We start from the raw sequence: 18,916 nt of genomic DNA, 5'->3' as shown, positions 1-18,916 counted from the left end.
TGTTAGCTTTGCATATGAATTTGTGTCTAAAAACACCATTTGTGGCAAGTAAATAAACATATATATGTGCCATTTAAATTACATCTATGTATATAAGCTTGGGGCTTGGTGGTTTTCTCCCAATGAACTGACACAACCTCCCATCTACAGTAGGTCTGATTTTTCTCAACTTACAGAAGAGGAATGGGTTCAGACACTAGCGGCCCAGTAAGGACACTGTGATAGGAATCTAGTTCCTTGACTCCAATTACCATATTTTTTCTATGACAAATAGAGAATAATGAAGTCACTATGCAAACTGAGCCAGGATGAACAGGAAGTTAACTGAAGGTAAGGCCTAAAGTCTGAATAAGAAACTTAAAGCAAACGGAAAGAGAGAAGTCTAGACCGGGAGAAAATGCTGAGAGGCTAGGAAGTCGGGGTAGATATAAAGTATTAGCGGCAGACACTGGAGAGAAGGCCCAGGAATCAAGGAAGATGAACATGGTGGCAGCAAATGATTGAAGTGGTGAGATAAGCAGCAGAGGTGGCAGGGGAGGGAGCAGGTGGGGGCTCGACACATCTGCTGAAAAAGCTGCCAGGACCAAAATTCCCGCCAAATCTCAAACCTACTGTTGTCGCTGACAAGGAAATACTGAGCTGCCAAATCCCAACTCCAGTCTTATGGAAAAACAGCTCGCCTGGTCACTAAAATTTGTCGTGTCTTTCTTTAGTTGTATGGGAGGCACTGTCTTCAACAAGCAATCATTTGTAAATGCCCTAGCTATCCAAAAACTAGCCATGATGATTAACAAAATATAAAACCATCATTCTGAGGGTAAAATTAACCTTGGAATTGTCTCAATGAATGTCAAGGGACTGCATACTTAGGATGAAAATAGCCACTATTCTCTCATTAAATCACTTTGTTTGTCCTCTCCTTGACAACGTCACCTAGAGATGAAGTCCTTGACTTTGACATCCAGTTAAAACACTGGACCATCCGCCTTACCCAGGGATCACCCTTAGTAATAAGCAAGCATCATCTTTTCTTCCTGCCCACGATTTCTGCCCTACATCAAAATCAGTACTTCATTTTGTATTAACGAATGAAGCATTTTTCTACCCAATGCCCAGCACGTAGAAAACTCTCCGTAACTATCTGACATACAGATGAATGTCTGAGAGAACTCTGGTGGCCCCGGCTGATTGCGCACTCACTCTAAGCAGGGATCGTGCCTGCTGCTCTGCATTTGTTCTCTACCGTATCAGCTATCAGTCACTCCCAATGTGCCGATTGGAAAGGTGGCTTAAGGAAGTTTACAACCTCATCATCCATGGTTACACAGTCAGTAAATAATTGAACGGGAGTCCCGTCCACAGCACATATCCCCCCCCACAGGGCATGCCCTTTTCCTCCACGCCTTCGTGCTTAGGATATGCTTGTCCGGATCAGCTGATACCACCCCGCACTCTATCGGCCACATTCTACATCCTCTTACAACACCACAGAGAGCAAGGTACACGCTCTTGAGCCATTTCTCTCCTCCAGGTGACCATGAATTGATAACTAGGAAAGCCTGACAGGACAGGTCTGTTGGTCACGCAGAACGCTCTTCGAAAAACCTCATATGTGAAGCTATCTAGTTCCACTTATATGAGGAAGTAGGTTTTCTGTGTAGAAAACCATGCCTTATTGCTAAATTCTGAAGGACAATAACCAGATTTTTAGCCAGGTCTTGCTGGCTGTCTCATCTAACAGGTTAGTAATTGAGGAAATCAGTAGTGGTAAAAAGTCCAAACACAGAGAACAGAAAAAAGATGAACTTTTATAGCCTTTTATTAGCTCATATCTGGTAGAATTTCGTCAACTTGTAGGCAATGTAATAGGAAATACTTTAAAATGAAAAACTTAAATCTGCATATCTATAAAGAGTTGAAGTGCTCCATTGTTTCCAGGTTGAGTTAGCCATCACCTCATAAAGACATGAGGTGAGCAAGAAAGTCTCCAACAAAAGGGACATTTGAACTGAGAGCCACAACCTTAACTCTGAGCAGAGAGAAGTGTTTCATGGAACCCTCAGAGCTGAGTGTGTTAGGGACTGCTCCTTTCTAGACCTTGGTGCGCCCAAGGCAACTTGGCAGGGAGACCAGAGGTAACCATCATACCTACCGCCTCCCATGACATACTCAAAATTCTCTGCTTTCAACTGTCCTTTCTACACCCAACGAAGGTTCTTTTTTTTTTTTTTTAAGATTTTATTTATTTATTTGACAGAGAGAAAGACAGCCAGCGAGAGAGGGAACACAAGCAGGGGGAGTGGGAGAGGAAGAAGCAAGATCCCAGCGGAGCAGGGAGCCCGATGCAGGGCTCGATCCCAGAACGCTGGGATCATGACCTGAGCAGAAGGCAGATGCTTAACGACTGAGCCACCCAGGCACCCCCCTAATGAAGGTTCTGAATAATCAGCCTTAGAACCTTCACACAGAAGTGCAGATCAGATATGATCTCTGGGGCCACCTGATTTTGCCACAAAATTTTCTCCACTGTCAATGCCACCATTCCAGGGGGTATGACAAATGTGGTTACACTTTGGGGACCCTAAAAAGATTTCAGTCTTTTCAATTACATTGACTCTGGCCCCTTTCAAACAGCTCTTTACTGTAGTGTTGCCCAAATTGCTGAATGGACATTAGCCTTTCTTCCTGTGCTCTGGACCTATTCCCATATGACCTGCCATCAGGCTGAGGTTTGTATCTCTGTGAAATAATTTGCTGAGAAAACATCCACAAGACCTGACAGGTGGTTTATTAAATTATTTTTGATGGACCTTTGCTGAGTAGACATTGACCGTATCACAAGGCAAGCACTTCCATGCCTCTGAAATTGTGCTGTCTTACTCCATGTCTCTTGAATATCAAGATATGGAGAAAAACTACCCAAAAAAAGGCCTGGGACCTACCAAATATATGTCTGGCTGACTGAACTACTCTATAGCCCACTAACTTACCCATTCTATTCAGTGCTTACTTCCAAGTGCAGTATTGCTTCCTAAGAGAAAGCATAATGCACCTTACATTGGAAAGAAAGCACTTTATAGTTTGCAAGGAATCTTTTCAATACATCTATAAGTTAGAGATGATACATCGGTAATGTTGTTTTACAAATACAGGAAATGAGGTTTGTTCAAGTTTATTCAGAGACTACAAAGCAAGAACCCAAAGCCAGATCTTCAGATTGTTAGGCTAGGGCACTTTCTACCCAACCGGCTACCTAGAGAGGCCATAAAGCCAAGTGGTTAGAAGTGTGACATCTGGATCCATACTGAAAATCTTGGTTCTATCATCTACTGTTGTGAGCTTGCATGAGTTCCTTAGCCTCTGCACCTAATTTCCTCATCTGTAAAATGAGGATACTCTGGAAAACAGTATGGAGGTTCCTCAAGAGGTTAAAAATAGAGCTACCATATGATCCAGCAATTGCACTACTGGGTATTTACCCCAAAGATATAGATGTAGTGAAAAGAAGGGCCATATGCACCCCAATGTTCATAGCAGCATTGTCCACAATGCCAAGCTGTAGAAGGAGCCGAGATGTCCTTCAACAGATGAATAAAGAAGATGTGGTTCATATATACAATGGCATATTACTCAGCCATCAGAAGGGATGATTACCCACCATTTGCATTGACATAGATGGAACTGGAGGGTATTATGCTAAGTGAAATAAGTCAATCAAAGAAAGACAATTATCATATGGTTTCACTCATACGTGGAATATAAGGAATAGCGCAGAGGACCATAGGGGAAGGGGAAGAAATCAGAGAGGGAGACAAACCATGAGAGACTCTTGACTCCGGGAAAAAAAACTGAGGGTTGTGGAAGGGAGCTGGGTGGGGGATGGGGTAACTGGGTGATGGGCATTAAGGAGGGCATGTGATCTGATGAGCGCTGGGTGTTATATGCAACTAATGAATCACTGAACTACATCAAAAGCTAATGATGTACTACTATATGTTGGCTAATTGAATTAAAAAAAAAAAGAATAGCTCTAACAAGACTGCTATGAGGACTACTTGAATAAATGCACCTGAGAAAATTAAAACAGTGTCCGGTACGTAGTAATCACCCTGTAGGTGTTATAACACCATTACTATGTGGGGTGGTTATCTGTGAGCCTGTCCAGTGCCATACCCACAAATCAATGAGGAGTGCTCTAACATGATAGAAGGTACTAGGCTCAAATCTTGCTTTGTTAGGAGATCCTGGGAATTGTGTGTTTTTTAAAAACTTTTAAATATGTAATATAAAAATATTTTAAATTTGTAGGATGCCTGGGTGGCTCAGTCGGTTAAGTGTCCTATTCTTGATACCAGCTCAGGTCTTGATCTCAGGGTCATGAGTTCAAGCCCTGTGTTGGGCTCCACAATGGGTGTGGAGCCTACTTAAGGAAAGAAATATATATATATATATATATTTTAATGTATTATACTAGATTCTAGAACTGGAGAGTTATGCTTTGAAAAAATAACCTGCCACATTGTGAATAGCATATATGGAGAGGTCCACATGGCAGAGAAATGGGGGCTTTCTTATTGACTGTTCCAATAAAAAAAAGAAAATATAGGGCATCCTTTTATTATTTGAGGGAAAAACATTATATGATCAAAAGGGAAAGCACTGTGGAAAACAATCAATTACAAAATTGCTAAATAACTGGAAGGCATCACCACTATCCCACTGGGAGGTACGAACGTTTGCTTTAGGACTTATAAATCCAGGTTAAAATTAAGAGGCCTCTATAAAAGGACCTATACTGGATGTGAACTTGGTCCTAAATTTCAGTTTCTGATGAAATATCCTGCAGCTCTTGCTCACAGACAAAGCCAGAATGCAAACAATTTTTCTTTTCTGTTATTCAAAATCTATTCTGATAATCTTAACAGTGGTAAAAAAAAAAAAAGAAAGAAAAAGAAAAAAACCAAGACAATAATAACCATGAATAAAAATGCACTGTCCCTCTTCCTACCAAGTGACCAGCAGCACAAACCTTCCGATCTCTTTGATGCCAAGGACAGCTGCTGGAAGCAGGAAAAGCCCGAGAAGGTGGGTCTGATTGCATCACTTCATCAGCTAAGCCTCCACAAAGTGGTTTATAATTTACTTGGTAAAAACAGATAGTCAAACATTGGTCAAGTTCCCTGAAAGGCATCCAGAAGGTTGTCCTTGCTTACTGCACTGACAGAGAGCTGAAAAGTGACGTCCAATTACTGTGATCCCTCATGTAACAGAGACTGCCCTTCAGGACTGGGTCAGTTTGCTGTCCTTTAGAAGAAGAGAGTCGGACCACAAGTAGAAGGGCAGGGGGAATGGCTCCTAATAAGAGACCAAATAAATGCTAATTCCAAAACTGAAGTCAGGGGGATAGGTTGTAAGAACTCTTAAGAGCCACTTTCTCCATTGAAGAAAATGTATGTTCTCACAAGTCAGCTTATGAAATTACTAAATGAAAACAATGAAGCATATCAACCTAAATGTTTTCTAATGATTCTGACAGTGATGCCCACCCTTCAGGCTAACATTAGATTACTCTTTTAATAACAGTACAAAGCTAGTCCGATTTTTTGACACCTAAAAAGCACAGCTTATAGCAGGGACGGCCACACTGCCCATGATTATCTCCAGAAGTTTAAGCAGCTCAAACGGTCAGGGGTGCCTGGGTGGCTCAGTCTGTTAAGTGTCTGCCTTCCACTCAGGTCATGATCCCAGGGTCCCGGGGTCTGGATGCAGGAGGGCTTCCTGCTCAGCAGGGAGTCTATTTGTCCCTCTCCCTCTGCCCTTCCCCCTGCTTGAGCTTTGTCTCTCTCTCAAATAAAATCTTAAAAAAAAAAAAAAAAAAAAAAAGCTCAAACAATCATGCCCAAGGTATCGTTACAGTGGCCTGAGACATGGCAGATTTCATGTGAAAATAAGATGGAGATTCTCTGGGGCCGTGATTTTTTTTCAGATGCAGGATGAGATTTCTTCTAACCATTCAAATGCCCAAGGTTCAAATATTTGCAACCAGGGGCATCAAATTGTAGAGTCACAGACCCGACACAGCTGGAAGGACCCAGAGAAATGATTAGTCCAAGCCTCTCATTTTATGGCAGGTAACACAGCCCAGTGAAGGTGACCACTGGGTTGCAAGTTTCACAGCGAGGGAGCTGAGCCAGGGAATCAGGAAGAGAATGGAAATCAGGAATGTGCCACTCAAGGGCCTCCAGCCCCAGCCCCATCAGCAGGTCCTCACTACCCCTGTCCTTCCCATGAAGCAGAGAACTGCATACTAACTGAGAGCAAATGTGTACGTACCCCTAGAAAAAAGGAATTCAGCACTTTCTTTGTCCTCCTTCATTCCACCCTGCATTCCTATTCACATGGCCCAGTGTCCTTGCGCTCAGCTCCACCTTTCCAGGGCCTTCACCCCTAGTGCAAACACAGCGTTCACAGCCTCTCCAGGACCCCATCGTACAAAGCAAAGGGTTTTGCGTCCCCCTTTCTCTGCGGTTCGCACTACAGCCAGAAGTCGTGGGCTGTGGCAAGAGATTCCTCCTTGTGCGCCTTTACAATCACACGGAGCTTAGGCAATAAATGAGGCCGGTTTTGCTTGAAATGCAGAATTTCTGCTCATCAGTTTACGGCTGGTTTGGCCACAAGAATGGCTGTTGTAGATTACATAATCCATCTTTGTAATTTCCTCCCCCCTAAGCCTGTGTGTCTGTGTCCTGCGGTGAAAGGTGCTGGGGGCGGTGGGGCGGGGTTCGCCGCAGGGGCAAGCGATGACCGCGCAGGCGCACTGCAGTGGTTGCTGCCGCTGAGAAGTGAGCGTCAGGTCCTCCAACACCCTCCCTTCTAATGGCCACTCGGCCACTCGAAATCATTTTATACACCTCATCTCCACACATGAACACAGTTGGCTACTGCTTTATATGTAGGACTGCTTTATCTAAACGGCTTTGAATGTGGGTCAAACTACTATCATGAGGGAGAAAGCAAAAATACCCCTGTGACTTTTATCTTAGATAGGAAGCACTGGACAGTGTCTGACTTTGCTAACCAGGTAAAAAACCATTTCCCCATGACACTTACAAAAAAAATCAGAGAAAGCTTAAATGTTTAAGTAGTCCCTGCAATACGATATTCTCCTCTTGACGTATCCCACCTATATAAACAGTATCATTGTAAAAACAATTAAAAACAAGACTATCTTATTGCCCTTGACATTACAACACTTCACGGTATGTTTTGATGCTGTGCAGAAGGAAATGGCTTACCTTCCAGCATTTTTTGCAGGCTGCTTCTCATGACATGGATGTTCTCTATCCCGATAAACTGAAACTTGATATTGGAGTAGTTGTCTTCATTCTCGTAGCCTTTCCCAGCCGCACGATTTGCCATCGCATTGAGCTGCGGTGGTGAGCAAAACAGAGCAGTCACCAGTGATATTCAGGGCATAAACCAACCAAAACAACTCACCAACAGCTGTGACAGCATTCAAAATGGTGTGCGGAAACAGAGCATGTTTGAAATCACTGGAACATTCTACTGAGCTATGTCATTCCCGGCACTCATGCTGAGCTTATATTCAACAACATACATGTGTTGATGTGCAGAACACTTTCTTAGCTGGAAAGCATTCTACAGATAAACCCTTCTGGAGATGCCTTTCACGGTTCCGTCAGAGATGCCAAATTGAATATGGAATTCTGTGATAGAGCCAAGTTGCCCTGACTTTTTTTTTTCTTTTTATTATTATGTTCAGTTAGCCAGCATATAGTACATCATTAGTTTTTGTTGTTGTGTTCAATGATCCATTAGTTGTGTACATTAACCAAACGTTATAACCTATAGGGTGGCAGAAGAATATCAGCAGATACTGCTGGCGATACAAAGGTCTGTAAGTTAAATTATATCTTCCAGTACTATGTTGCCAGTAAACACATTGTCCTATAGGAATGGCAGTGTGATTTTAATCTGCCTACAAGAATCCTCCAATTAAACCTTGAGCAGACATCACTGACTAAAATGGCGAGCACATGCAGGACTATCCCCAGAGCCATGTGTCCAGGCACTTTATTTCAATCTAGAGACCTGCCAAGAGGGCTTTTGGACCATTTTCATTACCACAATTTTGTATATGGTGGGGGTTTCCCAATGCAAAGTGCATTAAAGATAATGGACTTCTGCCCTTGTCCTGTGTAACTGAAACCAGGAAGGGGCCAAGTCCTGCCTTGGCTGGGAAATACATGCATTTCTGGAATGGCTGATTCCTGCTAAAACTCCATCCTTGCTGTTGGGCTAAGTGGGTGGTCACATCCCAGGAAACAGTAGTCACTGACCATGTTTCTCTTCTGTCCACAAAAGGCAGGTGGGTCCTCCTAGACAGAGAACTGACGCCAGGAACTCACCGCCAGAAAAGATATATCCATTTTACAAATTAACAAACACTTTTCAAAAAGCTAAGTTTAAAAACTTAAGCTAAGTTAAAAACATAAATATTCTTTGGTCCAGATCTTTACTTTACACAATGCAAACTACCAGCACATAAAAACAGGTGTCCAAGAATTTTTATTAAAACTTTACAATAGCAAAAACCTGACATCCTATGACTATCTCAGTAGGGCAACGAGTAGATAAATTATGGTATATTCACACCCTGAACTTCTACAGAGACAAAAAGATGGATTTTAGAGAGACAGACAGACACAGAGACAGAGATATACACAGACTGATTTGGAATTGGCCTATGACATGTTAAGTGAAAAGAGTAACTGAATGACAGATATGTATTTCTGTTTATACATGTTTGATTAAGCAGATTAAAATGTATGAACAATGATACCAACCTGGCAGCAGCTAGAGCAGATATAGAGGTGACAAGGGCCAGGGGACACTCTCAATACGACTTTAGATGCTCTTGTATTCTTTGGTACCAAGATATATTAGGTTTGTCATTTAAACAATAGACATAACACGTATTAGGAGTGAAAAACGAAACACCAGAGGGCAAGCCGGTGCCACTCAGGGCTCAGGCTGGCAGACCCCTCCCTTCTCCATATCAGTCCAGCTCACGATTTAGCACCTGTGACATCAGCTGGGGCCCATCAGCCCAAGACACTGTTTACGGCGATTGTCACCTTTCTCCCGGGCATGCTATGAGAATAAAGGGTTTGGCCTTCCTCAAGAGAAAAAAAAAATTCATATATATATATATATATATATATATATATATAGTGTTATTTTGAAGGCAACTCATGTTAATGCTTTAAAATGTTTTAATATTTTAAGGGGAATTCTTTTCTAAAATTAACTATAGTCATGATTCTTTTGAAATGTACTATTATAAAATATCACTGCTTTGTATGATTATTCTCCAAAGCTGCTGTCCTAGCCTTTACAATGAGCTTTATAAAATAAAACAATTAATAGGATACTCGCAAGAGTCCTGATGCTACATGAGCCTTATATTTCTTCTGTACCTTGAATAATTCAAGTCAAGCCTACTCACCACATTCTGCAGAGATACTCTTTTTAAATAGTGTAATAAATAAAACCCCAAATACTGTTAGCATTATCATTTGAATATATAATTAGAACTCTGTGTTCACATTTTTACGTAGTTGAGTACCTGTGACCTGGGATAATTTGTTGCTAGTCTTTCAAAGCAAAGGAGCAACACAGTTGGCTTCTTGAAAGTCAATGGTACTTCTCATAACGAACAGAAGATGGCAATATTTAATCTTTCATCCAAAATGTACTTTGTCGAGGTTTCCACAGATTTCACAGGAGACCTATCAGGATAGTGTGGCAAATGCTGAACCCTCAGAGCAGGAAGTACGGTTTTATGATTAATAACAATTCAAGAAGCCATCCTGGACCTCTTTTATAAGTTTCCAAATAGAGTGTGCCGTGGATAAACCAAACACTATTACAGTAAGTCTCATTTGTCCCCCGTGCCTTTGGCTGAGAACTCCATCTCACGACCGAAGGAAAAGCTATGCGTCTCAGCTCCAAAAAATTCTCAAAGGAATAAAACATCGGAGGTAACTGTATTCTAGCTTCAATTTATGTGTAAGGAACACAAAAGACAAATAAGAAGCAGAGGTGGAAAAAGATGCCCTGCCTTCTCACCCAAGATCACGCCACTATGTGATAATCTCAGCATCTTTGGGGGCAGAAGAGCTCATCAGTGAAATAAAAAGAACCCACTCATTTCTCCACAAACTTTTTTTTTTAATTTGACAGAGAGAGAGAAAGCACAAATGGGAGAAGGGGCAGAGGGAGGAGCAGACTCCCCACACAGCAGGGATCCCAACACGGGGCTCGATCTCAGGACCCAGAGACCATGACCGGAGCTGAAGGCATGTGCTTAATCCACTGAGCCCAGGCGCCCTCTCCACAAACTCTTAATGAACACCTACTGTGTGTCAGATGCTGAACAGAATAAAAATGTGACTAAGAAGCTGTTCCTGCCACCACAAGCTTTTAAGTGTGGCAGGGAAAGCACACAGCACCAGCTAATAACGGACGTGACCCACCAGGACTGGGCAGGAGCTCAGTGACCGGCAGAGGCTGGGATAGTGGCAGGAGTTCGAACTGAAAACAGCTCCATGTGGCCTAGGGGATTGGGGGTCATGTCTCATGAAAGCAAAAAGCCTTGAGATGGACATCAGTCATCGGGGAAATGGAGACAAAGGGGAGGGCATTCCAGAAGAGGTGGGACACAAAATCAAGGGGCAGATGGGTATCAGTGAGCCGACGAGTGCCAGTGGAGTAGATGGTTCATGGATGGTAGCAGGAGCGAGAGAGGAGGCTAAACATTACTTAGAGTCCTCTACGGAGAGGCCCGATTCAGAAGGTTAGACTTTACCCGTGGCAGTGGAGAGCAATTGAAGGGTTCTGAGCAGGTTCATGTGAAACTTTTAAGATGTAGAGAAGATCCCCTGGACTGGGGTGTTGATGGCAGAGAAGATCCCCTGGACTGGGGCGGGGAACAGAGGCTCCACGGGGAGCTTACAGGGCTGGTTTGTGGCCATATCCCACCAACTGGCACACAGCAGGACTCAGTGAAGATTTACGGACAGGCTGACCGGCCAAAGGACTGACTATCAGAGTGAAGTGGGGAGGTGAACAGGCCAAGAATGGGAAGAAACAGAATCAGATTCTTCCTCTCACCCTCAATCAGTCAGTCAGTCAGGCACACCAAAACCATGAGAACTCAGCCAACGATAATCTTGATATCAACTTAATGGTCCGCCTGGTCACTCCGAAGACGGCAACTGTCCTAGCTTTGCAGTCTCAAATTTCAGCAGAGCACATTCTGTACCTGAATAATGACAGGAGCCCATCTGACAGGGTTGGGAAATGAGAACAAAAGTTATCTTGGCAGGAGGAGGACTGGGCCACAGCCTAGAGGCGTGCGTCCCATGATGCTCCTTTCCCTCCCTCCAACTGTAACTAGTGAAGAGCCTGAACTTGTGACATAAATATGAAAATATGAGAAGGCTTTGCTTTCTTGCAATTACTGTGTACAACTCTGCCAGTGAAATCCTCCTTTCCTACCCCGAAGGACATCTTAGGCAGAATGGATGGCTTTTGGATTACACTCAGAGAGAAAAGTCACCATCCAACTCCATTTAAAACTCCAATCCCAAATATGATAAAAATTATCTCCTTCCTTCATTACAGGCTATGAGGACAGGTGAGGGGTCGGCTCTCCTATCCCCTTCCTATTCCTCTTTCTTCTAGGTACTGCTTTAGTGGGGTGGGGGGGTACAGAGGAGGGTAAGTGGTAAACATCTCTTTATAAGGCTGGCAGGACTGCAATTCTCTCTCCACTGACGTCATTGCTTTTTGGGTCACACTTACTGGCCACCCCTGCCCTCTCAGTGAAAGGGCCCAAATGCTGCATCTCCTAGGGCATGCACGTGGGCTCTTGTAGATACGAGGTACACAGGTCACTGACGTGGGAGATCCCCCTGGCTTCAGCCTCTTCACAATCCCCTCAACTTCGCTCCCCAGCAAACACCCCACAGTCACATGCAGCTGGGGACCGCCAGGGGACGAGCCCTCTGGAGGGACGCTACAGAGATGGCTCCTGTGCACTTCCTTCCTCAGTGTGCACTTGACCCACAGGAAATCCCTCCATCCTTGCACTACCAAGCAGAAGGAGTGCAGACTGCTCCACTGCCCCTGAACGCCGCTGTTCTCCAATTCCCTTTCCCCCTGCTCACAGCCACGGTGACCATCAGCAAGGATGGGACACATCCCACTAAGAGGAGGTCCTAGATTCTCCTCTTTCAGGCACCCCAGTCTTTACAACGGATTCTCTCAGATTCTGCCCCCCCCACTGGATTTGGTGAGTAGAAACCACCTAATTACTGATCCCAGAGAAACACCAAAACATCCAACATCCTGTAATGCAACTAAAAATCTGCTTACAGTGTGCAATTAGAAACCTTAACCATAAAGCTGTCTTTGGAGAAGGAGCAAGGACAAAAGGCTGACTATTAGCAGAGGCAGGTGGCTGTCTCACCTCCCCCCTTCTCAGCACTGCTCAGGGCTCCCTCCCAAGGTGCTGGCAGCAGCACCCAGCTCAGAGCCCTCCTGGCTCCTCTGGCCCTGGCCTGATTCTGGATGAGCTTCTGGTTGATTCTTCAGCTCTGTGTCTCCAGCTTCACTAGGTGTGTGCTTGGAGGTTCCAACCGTCCTGAGGCTGATGTGGACACAAGGTTCCCCTGGAGATTTCTGTGAACAGCATCATGGTTGAGAGGAAGGAGCACAGGTTTTGGCCACAGGTGAGCCTGGACTGGCACATGGGCTCTGCCCTGAACTGTGCGACCCTGGGCAAATTATTTAACCTCTCGAAATCTAAGCCCTAGCCATAAAAAGAAAACATCTCATTTTCAGGATTATTGTAAGAGTTAAACGAACATTTTTACAAGCTCAGCAAAGTCCCAGACTTAAGTAACAAGTCATAGACAAGGCTGAGAGAAAATTAATTCCTCTCATTCTACGATTCAACATCTACTGCACTGATACTGTTTCCTACCTTCTTAAGGCACCAAATCCCAGCGGTAATGTATGACCTCAAGGGCATAGCTGTTTTTGAGCAGATATTCATGCTGAGGACCTCACGGTCTCTGCCTCCCAGTATTCAAAGGTCAACAAGCAATTCAGAAGGCTTTCCTCTCCACAGGCAGCATAGGGGGCGGGCCTTGCTCCCAGGACAGGAATGATCCAGAGACTTCCTGATGCCTTCTCTTTTTAATTAAACCTGAGAGCAAACCTGAGGCAGGGCCCCATGTCCCGCTCCCACCACCTACAGCGAGCATAGGCTCCATCTCCTGCCAAGGAAGCCTAACACTGGGGAACCAAAAATCAACGGACTTGTTCTTGAAAAGAACGAAAGGTCTAAGCAGATAGTTTAAAACCCAGGCGAAGTGTGTGGATGCGTGAGCAAATACAAGAACAGGGCACATCGATGAGACACCAGTGTTCTTTAACGGATCGGCATCAAACTTCTTATCGCCTCAAGTAAACACGCCTAGTGCTAAATATACCCTTCAAGTCAAATCCTCTGGATTAATCCATTTTAAATCCGGAATACGCCTGGCTCAACAGCAGCCACGTTTCCCAGAAGGTTTACGTGGCACAGTACACACTGGGATCAGCAGGCGAATCCGTCTGGCTTTAGTTAAATCTGGAAACACAGGACAGGAGAAGGGCACCGCCATTCAGGAAAGCCCCTGCCCTTCCTGTTCTTACCTCAGGCTCCGTCCATGTGCCTAAGGTGCAGGCGTGCTTTACTTCACCTCTGGTCACGAGGAAATTCCAAACAGCTGCACTTTACTTACATGGGAGGTATGAACAGTCAAGGGTAGAAGAGAGGGGTGACCGTGCAATCAGCCAGAGGGAAAAGCACACATCCAAAGAGAACAGTAAAGTCAGAGGGCTTCTGATATCTTTCAAGTGAAAATCTGCCAGCAGAGCAGCTCTGTTTTGTTTTTGTTTTGTTCTCCAGTTTGGAATTCTTACCCATGTGTGTTACTTTCAGATTACCTAAAAGGAAGGGAATCCTCTACGTATCATCTGCTAGAATGGGACCTAGCTGGAACGCGGGTTTTATCGTTGATGTCCGGGACTGATTTGCTGATCTTATCTGACTACTTTGCCGCCGCCCACGCCGCCCCCATGTATCCCACAACTGCACTTCCGTCAGGAGCACGGGACTGTGGGAGGTCGAGGGCATGACTAGGCTGCTGATCTTACCCTAGGAAAACATCAGATTAAGGGAACCAAGTCACGAATCACAGTATTTAATGAAATGAGGCTCAGAGAAGCATTGAAAACTGCCAGGGGCTGAATGTCTACATAATGGATAATATCCAATTCTCAACTCTCATAAGGCCCATGAGTATAGACTGTCTATAGGTATCTATTCTTCACAACAGTATATACTTTTAAGCGATTGGGGCTGTTAGCCATATTTCCTGCTTCCTGTTCTAATGTTTCTTGTGTCCTAATGCTTCTTTCAAAAATTGCTTCTTCGGCATATAGCTCACAAGCCATACAATTCATCTGCACAGTTCGGTGGTGTTCGGTATATTTACGGAGATGTGTAACCATCACCACGATCTATTTCTAGAACATTTTAATCACCCCAAAATGAAACCCTCTACCCATTAGCTGTCACCCCCACTTCCTCCAATCCCCTTAGCCCAAGGCAACAAACCACCAGCCTACCTTCTGTCTCTATGGATCTCTCTTCTGGACATTTCACATAAAAGGAATCATACACATAAATCACATAAAAGGAATGCATGGGCCTCTGTGACTGACTTCTTTCACTTAATGTAACATTTTCAAGGTTCATCCACGTTGTAGCACACATCAGGACTGCATTCCTTTTTATAGCCAAATAAGATTCCATTGAGTGGACCCACCACATCTTATTAATTCATTCTCAGTTGATGGACATGTGGTTGTTTCTACTTTTAAGTTATTATTAACTATGAAGAAACAGTCACAGATAAGTTTTTGATGGACACAGGTTTTCATTTCTCTCAAGCCATGAGAGGTCAACAAGCGATTGACCCCAACAAGCGAGTAGGATTGTTGGCTATATGATAACTATGTTTGACATTTAAGATCCTTCATGCTCTTTTAAACTTTTCATGTTTAAAATTTTCAAACTATAATTATTATAAAGTAAACAATTTTGTAAAATCCTCCTCTTACCCCACAGGAAAAACCACTGTTAACGGCTTGGCATACACACCCTCAGATTCTTTCAATGCATAGAATAATATATAATTTTTATAATTATTATTGCGTAAATGGGATGACATTATACATATGTCCCGTGTCTCAGTCTTGTCGCTTACTAGTAGATCTTGGGCACTTTTCCATACCCATACGGAGAGATGGGCTGCGTGTACTTCTCTCTTTCTTCGGGCAGAGGTCCAGGTACGTTTTCATTATTGGCAAGAAACTATAACGCCAAATATGTTGAGGAAGGCCATTTTGCTTTGTTATCTCATTTTGTCTGATACATTCCATGCACCTGTAGGTGATTTGGTTTCCATGTACTCACTGGCACACCCCTCTGAGGATTCATTTTGTTGACCGGTTTCCAAAAAAGTGGGTCTAAGCAATGAAACAGGAAATTAAATTGGACCTAACACTAACGGTCATTTAAAAAAATGGAAATCTGTATGGGAGATACCCTGCAAGATTGACTTGGCTTAGCCCTTGACAACTAGATCCATTATTTCCTGTTGTCTGTCTTATTAAATTATAAAATCAGTATATTAATATATGCATAATTAAAATATTTTCAAACAAGAGACATGCAGAAAGTTCTTTACCTCTCTAAATACTCCCTTTTCCACGGAATTTTAACAGGTTGGCACTAATCCTTCCAGATATTTTTTTATTTTAATAGAAATTTTTATATGCCTGTAGTTTTATTTGACATAAACACAATGGCATGCATATTATTTTGCGATTATGTTTTTGACATTATATGTTGTAAATCTTCCCAAGTCACAGATTGCTGCAAGTTGCATTTGAACTAGTATAGCTGAACACCTCACAAAAATGGAACCGTGGGAGCTCCGCAGTAATTTCTTACTGTCAGAGCAGAAAAGGCCGTTTTAGAAACAAACTAAAAAATCATTTGGTGTATTTAGGAGAGAAAGCTCCAAAATTAAACCACCCTTATTGGTTGTGTGCACTGTGCACCCAGCACGATGCTTGGAGCAGGGGAGCACTCGAAAGGACCAGATGTGATGAGGGGCGTAGAACACCCATGGAAACTCACAGATGCAAACACACTCACGCGCAGAGAAACACTCCGCCGAGCAGGGCGGCCCCTTCCTGACTATACAAAGGGGAACAGCCCCATTGCCGATGAGGCACCCGGAGTGGGGACGACAGTCCATTTACCTTTGCCTCGTCTCCAAGTTCATGCTTCAGGCCTGCAAGGACATGCACAGGAATGGCGACACTTACTTTAGGCCGAGTGTCCACGACGTAAATGAAGTCGCTTCCCGGATTGGCTTTCCTGATGGCCTGGAGCATCTGCTCGTCCTCGAGGCACCGGGCACTGAAGCCGGACAGGGGCTGGCTGCTCCGGCAGATGGACGCCTGCGGGACACGGCAGCGTCAGTTCCCACAGACCCCTCGAGACCAGGTCCCCAGCAACAAGCCCCTGGTTCACGGACACCCCAAGCCAGCTTGTGGAAGCATCTGCATGCCTTCCAAAACTCGAGCTTGGTTCCTTTTTAATTCAGGCCAGAGAAACCACTACAAGGGCAAGCAGTGCAAAGTTTCTCTGCCTAAGAAATTAGGGGTGAGGGGCACCTGGGTGGCACAGCGGTTAAGCGTCTGCCTTCCGCTCAGGGCATAATCCCGGCGTTATGGGATTGAGCCCCACATCAGGCTCCTCCGCTATGAGCCTGTTTCTTCCTCTCCCACTCCCCCTGCTTGTGTTCTCCCTCTCTTGCTGACTGTCTCTANCCTCTCTTGTTGACCTGTCTCTATCTCTGTCGAATAAATAAATAAAATCTTTAAAAAAAAAAAGAAATTAGGGGTGAATATGGATGTTTAGATAGGATCTAAATTATGAAATATAAAGCCATTTAAATAGACTACTTTCCCTTTCACTGGTATTATTTCATTTTCCTGCTAAAGGTGGAAATATAAAGTAAATAACTATCCTAAAATTTACAGGATACGCTAATAGCAAGAGTAGTAAAAAATAGTAATAATAAATTATTGTGTAATGCTTTCCATCAGTTTTTACCAGCTAATCTGGAAACATCACAAATACTAAAAACCAATTCTAATCCTAAATGGGGAAGTGTCCACCGTGATGAAAGGCCACCCAAGATGGCAGGCACACCCCCAGGCTGCCCCCAGTGAGTTAGGAGCAGTGGGCTCCTCTGGAATCGGTCTGCGATCTCTTCTGCAATTTCCCTAGTCTGCAGTTCTGACAGAGTGTACTGCATTGTCAGACAACGCATAAGAGCAGCGTAAACCTTTCCCTGGGGTCTGAGTGGGGAAGCATGGATACATCCTCGCAGCTGTAAAACTTACACTTTTGTAACAAAGTACTTTTTAGGGACCTAGATTTTATTTTAACACTTAAAGCAATGACTCTTTCCAAAAATCTACACTGAGCCTGTGAGTCCACTCGGTGAGAGGATGGAGGGAGCGGGAGGATGGGGGGGGCGGGGGGAGAGCTCGCTCTCCAGGCAGGCGGACAGGCGAAGCAGGGCGAACTCACTGAAAATGGTCATGGCAGAGCCTGCTGAGGGTGCCCGCCTTCAGGACTCCATCCTCAAAGGGCCAGCCCAGCTCTGAGTCCAAGCACCACTTAACTGTCCCTAAGTTCAACCCAGGACAACTTAGCTAGGGTTTGGGTTTCCCTGGGAAAAAAGGAAGCCTCGGTGCTCCTCACTGGAGAAGGTGGGGATGTTTCTCACTAACTATACCATCCGTCAGCTGAGGACCCACTGGCAAGTCCAAGAACCACAGAACAGCTAGACACGTAACTGGGCCACCGCCAGAGAGTTCCAGTACCATTCTGTAACAACGAGGACAGTCACTGCGGTCAGTCTAGAACTCTGGGGCGCCTGGGTGGCCCAGTCGGTTGAGCGTCTGACTCGGCTTCAGCTCAGGTCATGGTCTCAGGGTTGTGGGATCAAGCCCCATGTCAGGCTCTGTGCTCAGCAAGGGGTCTGCATGGGATTCTCTTCCTCTGCCCCTCCCCCACTCGATCACACACTCTCTCTCCCCTCTCTCAAATAAATAAATAAATCTTTAAAAAAAATTAAAAAAAGAACTCTGGGCCCTGCAGCCAGGTTCAGAATCCAGGAGGGAAGTACATGGGACAGTGGCAAGCAAAGGGGCAGCAGAGTTGCTCCAAGGTTGTAGAATTCTTGAATTACTGGCAGAAGTGCACCTGCACCATGGAGGAGAAAGGGACTGGGGGGCCTGAAGCCGGGTGAGGACAGCCGGCAAGAGGGAGGTCCTGGCGGAAAAAGGCAAAGCAATGGCAGGGACCACAGGAGGGCTGGGAACGAAAGGCAGGCAGCTTCGATGGACAGAAAGCAAATCGCCCCAGAGGGCTTTCTTAGTGCTTCACCTGTGGGTTCTGTTTCTTCAGGCTCTGCCCCCCTGCCCTGCGGGAAGCTGGCCGCTGAGAGCACAGTTCTGAGCTGCTTCTACCTGATACCGCATCGGGGTTAAAGAGAGACTAGTTACGGCAGCTACCACCGGGTAACTTCTTAGGCTCTCAGAAGAGTTGGACGGGAAGGAAATCATTTACATGGTGAGAATTTGTCTGAGCCCGCACACACCACACGTGAACTCCCTAAACCAGTGGGAC

At 44.6% G+C, this 18,916-nt stretch overlaps 1 protein-coding gene across 2 annotated transcripts in view; it reads right to left on the bottom strand.

Moving 5' to 3' along the window:
* The window catches only part of MTMR7 (myotubularin related protein 7), a 115,506-nt gene that overhangs the window by 33,427 nt on the left and 63,163 nt on the right, over positions 1 to 18,916 (bottom strand). For both annotated transcript variants that reach the window (XM_034647665.1, XM_019804420.2), the window contains exons 6-7: positions 16,537 to 16,671; positions 7,296 to 7,428 (exon numbers count right to left, since the gene is read on the bottom strand). In XM_034647665.1, coding sequence (XP_034503556.1) covers positions 7,296 to 7,428; positions 16,537 to 16,671 — 268 coding nt within the window. The remainder of the gene's footprint in view (positions 1 to 7,295; positions 7,429 to 16,536; positions 16,672 to 18,916) is intronic.

This window comes from Ailuropoda melanoleuca, chromosome 18 (genome assembly GCF_002007445.2).
Source record: "Ailuropoda melanoleuca isolate Jingjing chromosome 18, ASM200744v2, whole genome shotgun sequence".
Taxonomy (NCBI): Eukaryota; Metazoa; Chordata; class Mammalia; order Carnivora; family Ursidae; genus Ailuropoda; species Ailuropoda melanoleuca.
The sequence above is the reverse complement of the archived record's forward strand: the minus strand, read 5'-3'. Positions and strand labels throughout refer to the sequence as shown.